General features: G+C 38.4%; 1 protein-coding gene across 2 annotated transcripts in view; it reads right to left on the minus strand.

Annotated features, from left to right (window-relative positions):
- Nucleotides 1-392: 392 nt before the first annotated feature.
- The window catches only part of YEATS4 (YEATS domain containing 4), a 27936-nt gene continuing 19003 nt past the window's right edge, over nt 393-9325 (minus strand). For both annotated transcript variants that reach the window (XM_004700460.2, XM_045291025.1), the window contains 3 exons: nt 4119-4211; nt 3942-4029; nt 393-1021 (listed from right to left, as the gene is read on the minus strand). In XM_004700460.2, coding sequence (XP_004700517.1) covers nt 852-1021; nt 3942-4029; nt 4119-4211 — 351 coding nt within the window. In that variant the 3' untranslated portion in view covers nt 393-851. The remainder of the gene's footprint in view (nt 1022-3941; nt 4030-4118; nt 4212-9325) is intronic.

The following is a 9325-nucleotide window of genomic DNA, read 5'->3' on the forward strand; positions in this document are numbered from 1 at the left end:
TCCAACCCATTATTGTTTCTAGGTTGTCAAAGATGGCTCGGCCAATATGCCCTAGTGAATGTTCACACTATATGTGTCCAAAGGAGAAGGCTCAGTATGTGGTTATGACCAGGAAAGGCTAAGAAGTTAGAGATACAAGGGGAGATGGGCGGCGCTAATAGACAGCTACTTCCTATGAGTCTCTGGACACATTTCAATTCAGGAAGGATTGAATCATTTTCTATGTGAAGAATAAGGGCCCTGCTATATCAGAACAATTCCCAAGATATATTTATCAGCTTCTGTGTGCTACAATGAGTACCAAAAAGAGGTGTGTGGTCACAAGACTATGGAAATACATTAAGGGAGCTTCAGGAAGTCTTGAAAGAGGAAGAAATACATCAAGAGGCAGAAACGGGACCCATTAACTACATTTATTGCGCACTTATTGGGCACATCAGATGTAAAACAGGCAGGATGGGGACAGAAAATAATTTGAACAAAAATATACAACAATTTCAGCTACTGGAGAAGTACAAAAGTTATACACTGTACAAAAATTTTTATGCCTGCCAAAATAATAATCTAAAAATATAATACAATGAATTTTCAAAATTGTGCTTAGCATCACAGGATTATCGTAAAATGGGCCGAGAAACGCCTGCACAGTATCAATTCTTATGACACATTTCACATTGAAGATGGCTTAAATAGGACAAATACTTTGGCTCATTGCTGAGATATCCATGGTCAACAACTCTGTATGTATGCAGTTCCTCAAAGTACATAACACCATTTGCACTATATGTCCATTTTACCACTAATGCCCACCTTTTTTCCAGTCTAACTTTTACTAAGTTTTTGAGAACTGTTCATATCTCCTTTGTCTGATCATCTTCTTCAAGTTTCCTGATTTCATTTTTTAAACAATTTATAGTTTCACGACTTGCTTTTAATCTCTCTTTAAGCTCCGCAATTTCAAAGCTTGTTTTTTTCTTGGCAGCTTCTAATTTTTCTCTTGTTTTCACTTCAAGTTCTGCAACTAGGGAAAACAACATTTGTACACAGTTATTTCACTTTTCTCACGTGTCTATGTTAATTTCAGAGTAATATATATTTTAACAGTTTTATTAGCACTTCTACCACATATCTAGTAGCAAATACTATTTTCTGAGGGCATTTTAAATGAACACTTGAAATACAGAATACTCATAAAAAGCCTATTAACTTATTATGATAAATGAATACATACTTATATTTAAAACATTCTTGCTGGCTGTATATCATATTAAGAAAGTAAATGCGATTACAATAAATATGATACACATGAGAGTATTTTAAAAAGTTCCTGGAAAACTATAATTAAACAGATAATGGGATTTTCCCGCCAACTTTTTTCAAGCTCGCTCGTTTTAAATATTAGACTAGGATCTGAACCCAAACCAAAACTCACTGACAAGTCTCATAGTGATCCTATAGGATAAGGTAGAACTGCCCCGTGGATTTCTGAGGCTGTAAATTTTAGTAGAGTTGAAAGCCTCATCTTTATCCCACGGAACAACTGATGGGTTTGAACAGTTGACCTGTGGCTAGCAGCCCAGTGAGTAACCTACTCCACCACCAGGACTCCTGGTGCCACTAAAAAAAGCCTGATGCTTAGAATAGTCTAATGATTCTTATTAAGTTGCTTCAAAGTGTAATTTGCTTCACTGCCATCGAGGTGATTCCATCATAGCGACCCTACAGGACAGGGTAGAAGTGCCTTTGTGGCTTTTGAGACTGGAATTGTTTACAGAAAGAGAAAGCCTCATCTTTCTTCGTTGTTGACTTGAGGTTAATCGGCAGCCCATTGAGTAACCCACTTATACCATCAAGGCTCCAGTTGGAAATGTAGGACTGAAAGTAGGCATTTTTGTAAGATTGTAAAGCATTATTCCCCTAGGAAAAGTGCAGCACAATCCTTTTTAAAGACAAGTGTCTGCGAGGGTGGGGGAAATGAGGAGCTGATACCAAGGGCTCAATAGACAGTAAATGTCTAGAAATTAATGAAGGCAAAGTATGTACAAACATGCCTGATGCAATCAATGTATGGATTGTAACAAGCGTTGTAAGAGTCCCCAATAAAATGATCTTTTTTTTTTAATGATCTTTTAATAATAAAAAAAGACAAGTGTCTGCTTTCAGCTCCACATTTCCATCTAGTGGACAGTTTAGGTAACTGCTGCCAAGGGCTATTAGGAAGCAGAGTTGTAGATAATCATTTCTCCAATTCACCCAGGGCTCAGTTTGTGAACCCCTTTTCTATCATACTCACTTGATACAACTCAACCACACAATTTATAATTCCATCTATACACTTCTAAATTGGTATTTTTGGTTTAGATCTCCCCTTGAGTACCAGACTTCAGGGGGCACCCCTTCTCAACATGTCCACTTACTAGCCGTACAGTATCCTACCTCTAACATGTCCAAAATTACACTCCTATCTTTCCCCCAAATCCTGTTTCTCCCAAGCTTCTCCATGTCTGTAGAAAATGGCTTTTAAAAATTCCATTTTGCAAACCACCAGCACATCCTATTGTTCCTATCTTCAAAACAGACCCCCAACCTGACCCCTCCTCACCGCATCTATTCTCTACCACTCATGTCTAAGCCATCATTCTACCACGTTGCTGTTGTTAGGTGCCATCAAATGGACTTCGACTCATAGCAACCCAAAATACAACACAACAAAAACACTCGCGGCAGGTCCTGCGGCATCCTCACGACTGGTATGTTTGTTATCTATTTTATTATATCTAGATTCAACTGTTAGTTGATAAAGTCACTCTCCCCTGCTCAAAACCCACCAATGAATTCCCATCTCATTCAGTTTAATAATCTAAAGTCTCCACGGGTGCCCACAAGCCCCTTACTATAACCTGGTCCCTATTCATTTCTCTGGCCTCTTTTTCTGCTCTTCCTTCCCTTATTCATTCAGCCCCAGTCTTTGTGGCCTCCTTGCTGCTCCTCGGATATGTCAGATGTGAAAGGATTAGTTTTTGTCTTTGCCACTCGCTCTACGTGGAACATTCCCCCTGCAAAGTGCTCCCTGGCTCACTCCCTTACCCCTTTCAGTCTATACTCAAATGATACAATTTCAAGAACCATTCCCTGATAATATTTAAAACTTCAACCACCTACATCAAGCAAAGGCATCCTTCCCCTCTTTATTTTTCAGCACACCAGTCAAACACATCTACGTATTTACTAATGATGTCTTTGCCTCCACTAGCATATACAGTCCACGAGGGCAGGGCTTTGCGTCTATTTTGGACACTGCTCCTATCCCTAGAACTTGGATCAATGCCCGTTATATAACTGGTGCTCAACATGTACTGTAATTAATGAATTTAAAAAATAGCCAAACAATGAGATAAATATTAAAATAAAGATGGCAAACAGGTTTCATCCTCAGTGCCAACTCCAAGTGTGTGACAGTAGCTGCGGGAGGTGGTGTGAAATGGGAGTCTGAGACGTCAACTCAGAGGGAAGATGATCATGATCGTATCAATGTGGCACTGAAGTATTACCACCGTCCTACCTACCATTAATCTGAAACTGCAGGTAAAAAAGTGAAATAAAATAGTTTATAGGGAACAAGTATAATTACACTCTGTACGGTTCTTCACATAGATTTGGTTAGCAAAGCGCAGTAAGGAGAACAACGACAAAGTAAAGGAGACTAGTGAAAAGCTATGACAAATTAGATTTTCAGAGACCATAAGAGCCCATCTTTCAACTTCTGGAAGTAAGTCTACATCGGGAACAATTGAAAACGTTTTTCTTCCATAGTCTCCAGTGTTACATACTTTAATTTGTATAAAATTTACCTATTAGCATTACAAAAACTGAAATCGGCACCCATCACACATTTGGTCCACCATCAAAGGACAGATCATCTGTGAGCACATGGCACTTACATTCTGTCTCGTGCTTATAGGCTCCTAAAGTAAGCTGACGAGATGTTGTTAACAATTGTTGCATCATTGCTGTTGGGTCTTGAAATATCTGAGGGAAAAGAATGGAAAAGAGTTCAATAACTTCAAAGCTTTCAGCACAAAATGCTTTGGAAAACTCTCACTGTGAAATCTTCTTACCATTTCATCATAAAACTCAGAAACCACCGTCTTTTTCCCCAGCATTGCATTGGTGTCTGACTGAAAGAGCTTTAGTAAATGATACAGGGTTACCTGTGAAATGAAAACACATGTCACATCTGGCCAATAATTCTCATCGTCACCAAGATCCTGAGGCAACTCATCTGTAATTGAATTAAAGCCAGAAACTGGTAAATAGAACAAACGCGGGATCATGTTTTTACTGCAACTCCCAGAAGCAAATCACCCTAACTCTTGTTTTTCAGTTTATTATTAGAGACCATCCATCCATAGCTACTTAACGTAAATATTTCAGAGATACAAAAGTCAGGACTTATTCAATCTTCTTTACAAAGTGATTCTAAGTACAGTTAACATAAGATACAGTTATAGAAGTTAAACTGAAAAGTCACCAATGAATTCCTTTACTTGCATAAGAAGATAATTAGACCCACTTTTAACAGTTGTTCTGTTAACATTACAAATTTACCCTGGGGAAAAAGGCCCTAAGACTTTCAAAAAGAATAACCAATCCGGGGAGGGAGCATCCCCATTTCAGAAAAGGCACTGGTATTTCCGTTGGTGGTTAAATGGTAAGGAACAACCTTACACCCCTTAAACGGGAAGGGGTGTTAAATACTAATTGTAGGGAACCTAAGGGAGAATAAACTTGGTTCTCTGGTCTTAGGTAGACACTTCAAATATATTTCTACCCAGCCCTCGGTGAACTGTGCCATTGACTAAACACTCTGATGACTTTAGATGTTGGCAACATGGTATCCCCACACCACACCACAAGGACTCATGTAGAAGTCCAGCTGGGTTCTACCTCAAAACTACCTTCAGCCTTGGACTTAAGACTGAAATCCTCTGAGGGGAGAGGAAGCAAAGAATGGCCACCCCAAGACTGTGGAATGGCAGTCATTGGACCTTGCATCAGATCCCTGGCTTAGTGGGTGGCTGTGGTAGTTACATAATTTCATGTCAACTTGAGACATAGTGTAGGTGCGGAGTCTAGCCTGTCCATCAGGTCACAGACTGATGATGCCTCCTTGTGGGCATGGCCTTCTCAGGAGGATTCTGGAAACTTCCTCTCCTCCTTCTTCCTGTTGACAAGCTAAGGGGAGACTTGCTAAGACTTGCAAGAGCTCTCTCTCTCTGCTTCAACTTCCTGTTGAAGGACTACACTCAAGAGAGTTGGAGGAGCCACATGGAGACTCGGACCAGTGATGAGATGGTTCCATTACCATTGGAACCACAAGAATTTGCACCCAGAGGCCTGTGATCTTCCTGTATTTTGCATCAATGCATGTGACTGTGAAGGATTTTTGGACTTATGGATGACTTATGGACTGGGCTGGGGTGTTTTCTTAATATACAATTACACTTTGATATAAAGCTCTTTCTTATATGTATGAGTGTCCCTGGATTTGTTTCTACAGTGTTCAATGAAAGAAGGCCCAGAACCACCATATATTTAGTGCCTCAATGCTCCCCGCTTTAATATGACAGGTTTTAATCTCATAGGCAAGGATCTGCACTTGTAAGAAATGAGACAGGAAAATTTCCACTAGTGCCAATCCCTATGCACAATGTAAACAGAGCTCAATCAATGAACAAATCAATCTGTACAAAGCAACAACTCATGGATTGCAGCTCGGAGTTGGATTATAGGCCATTGAACAAATTATTGATGTTATCAATGCAATCACCTTATACTCTAGGGGGATGATTGGCAAGTTTTTTGTTGTTGTTGTTGTTGGTTTTGTTTTTTGTTTCCTTGGTGTTTTTTGTTGGTGTCTTATTTGTTGTTTTCTTAATATAACTGCCAAAGTAATCCAGAATCAGTCATAACCTGGGGATAAGCAGATGGATTCTAGGCTCCCCCTAATTCTAGCCCAATCCAAGAACAGTTAGTTCTTAAAACATGGCCCTGATCAATACTCGCCTTCATAAAGAAATCACTGAAGATAAGGGTGCTACAGCAAAGTGTGGTGAAGAATGAAGATGGTGCCCGGTTATCAATTGGAAGTGTCTGGGGTCTTCAAACAAGTAGCCATCTAAGTGAAGCATCAACTAAGTCCATATCAAAGAAGCACACCAGCCTATGTGATCCAAAGATGACAACAATAAAATCCAAATATGATGAAGGGAAACGTATCAGAGCTTAAATTATGAACACTCAATTAGGAAAAGGTTATGGACACTAGGAGCCCAAAATCCATCTGCAGAGGGTCTAGTCAAATTAAGCCTCTGGAAAATGCCCTTTGGCCACAGATGAGGGCCTCAAACAGCTATACTATCAGATGAAAATTATTGTAAACTTGGCTACTGTGGACTGAATCACAGTATATGATCAGTTGACCTCCCTCTTGACCCAACCTGAATCTGTTCTAAGCTCAAATATTTCTCACTTGATGCATAACAGCAATTTCTTCTCTGCTTTTTAAATATTGTTGGTAGCCTTTTCTTTCTTACTCTTTATTTTAATTTTTATCTTTATATTATTATTGTTTTTGTTTTCTTCTGGTTTCATTTTGTTTTTTATCGTTTCTGTTGGGTCTCCCAGTTTATGGAGCACGGAAGGAGTGGATGCACAGAGGCAATAACACGCAGTGGTTTATCTGGAATGGGGAAGGTAAGGGAAATTGGGCACTATCAATGAATGTGGGAGGGATGCATGGGTGTGTAAGAGTTGTACGAGCCCCCAATAAAATGATTTTTAAAAAAGAAGTTGAGAATGTTTTGTTGTGTATATTTTTGCCACAATTGAAAACAATGTTATTTGAATAACAAACAAGTATAAGAAAGAAGAAAATGTTCTAGAATTTATTGTGCTAATATTTTTTTAAACTCTTCTTGATACGATTGAACTATGGAACTGTATGATATGTAGATGAAGCGCCAATAAAACTGTAATAAAAAAATCACCGATATAAAGTGTCAATGAGGGCAAGATAGCTCTTTGAAGACCTAAAAGATTACACAGATGACATGTAATAAACAAATTAGTCAATGATAACTCATTTTGGCAAAAGCAACATGTCTTTGAAATACTTAAAAACAGATGCAGCAAGACATCAAAGGGAGAACTTTGTAGCATAATAATATGGGATTACTTTAGCAATACATAATAAAAATATCAGCATAGAGGTAAAAGTTATACAAACCAACTAAGGCATCTGAAACAATTTTTTCAAAGAGCAGAATCATTACAGTAATCCTCAACTTGCAGTATATTTTATTTTTGATGAACTGCAGCTATGACTGTTTCTTTTTACATATTACTAGTTAGTAATATATGTACTATACACAATGTTGCAATGTACTATTTACTGATTTATCTTTTTCAGTCGTTCAAAAGTATGACTTACTAATCAAAACACCTGGTCTATAATGGAATTGACGTGTGAGGGTCGTGGGTAACAGGAATCATAATAGATAAAAAGTTGTACAGTGTTTAGTTCGTAAGGACACAAGACAAGTGAACTCACACATGCTCAAAAGCTGGTACATGATATTGCCTCAGGACATGCTCCTGATCCTGTAATGATTGAATCAAGAAGTGAAAGTGCTATGTCTACATCCAATACAATATCTATGATTAACCTTTTGGATCAAGGTGTACTCACCATCTCTAAGTCATGCTACCTATAGACTCTATTTGCTCAGGCAATAGCTACAGCAGCTGGAAGTAAGGAGCCATTACACAAATACTTAAGGGTTATACAATTGTTCACTGTGTCTGAAACACTGCATCTTCCTTGGAGGAAACTACCAGAAAATACATGCAAGAGTTTGGGGAACATGCTCCAAGCATTTAAACAGGATAATACGGCAGACTGATGGGAAAATTATCCATATGGCAAGAATACTGAATTTAGAATTTATCACTGATGTGGAATAGCACATAGATCATGAAAGGGAATTGATTAAGCAGGACTTGATGACTTTTGAAGAGGAAAGAAATTCTGAGCAAGAAATAATAAGGAAGAGGGAGGAGAGAACTTGTGAAAAAATCTAACAGTGAAAAAGCTAGCTCAAGATCAGTGACCTCAGTTGCTTGAAAACATAGACCCAATTTTATGAGCCCCAATAAATTGATTAAATAAAAAAAAAGAAGAAAACATAGACCCAAACACTGATCCCTTTGTGATTTGAATTTCTTCTCATACACTGGCATGAAAATAAAATTAAAGTGGTGTGAGCCAGGAGCTTATGAACTTTGTTGCAGCAAAAAAGGATTTAAGTGAACAACATCTACTTCAGAGTGTGCTCAAAGTCCGAAAAGGAAGAACATTTGCCAGATTATCCAACCATCAAGAGAATTACTACAGTTGAGGTTTTACCCCCAATATTTAAAACAAGTGACACTAAGATATCTAGATGATAACAACAAGATACCTAGATGGCAACAAATTCTAAATATGATGAAGGGGAAAGTATCAGAGCTTACATTGTGAACACCCAATTGTAGAAGTCTATGGAGCGCATGGGAGCTCAAAATTCATCTGCAGAGTATCTAGTCAGATTAAGCCTTGGGCAGATCCGTTCCAGTCATAGGCAAGGGACTCCAACAGCTATACTATCAGATAGAGATTACAGTAAACTAGATTATGGTGGAGGGAACCATGGCATGGTATGTGGTCAGCTGACTTCCTCTTGACTCAACTTGAATTTGCTCTAGGCTCAAGCATTTCTCACTTGTTCCAGGACAGAAATTTCTTCTGGCTTTTAAAATATTGATTCCCCCCCCTCTTATTCTTGATTAAAAAAAAATTTATATTATTTTCTTCTTGTTTTTTGTTTTTATTGTTTCTGTTGGGGTTCCCAGTTTTGAAGCACAGAAGGAGTGGATGCATACAGACAATAACTGATGTAATGGTTTATCATTGGGGATGTAGTGTGGGGGGGAAGGGTGGGGTAGGGGAGTTGGGGAATAAACAATGAGTGGGAGAGGAGGGCGGGAGCACTAGAATGTATTGCGATGATGTATATACAACTCTTTTTATTTATTCATTTTTTATTTTTAATCATTTTAGTGGGGCTCATACACAACTCTTATCACAATCCACACATACATCAATTGTGTAAAGCACACTTATACATTCGTTGCCCTCATCATTCTCAAAACACTTGCTTTCCGCTTGGGCTCCCAGAATCAGCTCCTCAGTTTTGTTTGTTACAACTCTTTTTAAAAGCGATTT

This window comes from Echinops telfairi, unplaced genomic scaffold, assembly GCF_000313985.2.
Source record: "Echinops telfairi isolate 266 unplaced genomic scaffold, ASM31398v2 ScPeMD7_2;HRSCAF=8, whole genome shotgun sequence".
Taxonomy (NCBI): Eukaryota; Metazoa; Chordata; class Mammalia; order Afrosoricida; family Tenrecidae; genus Echinops; species Echinops telfairi.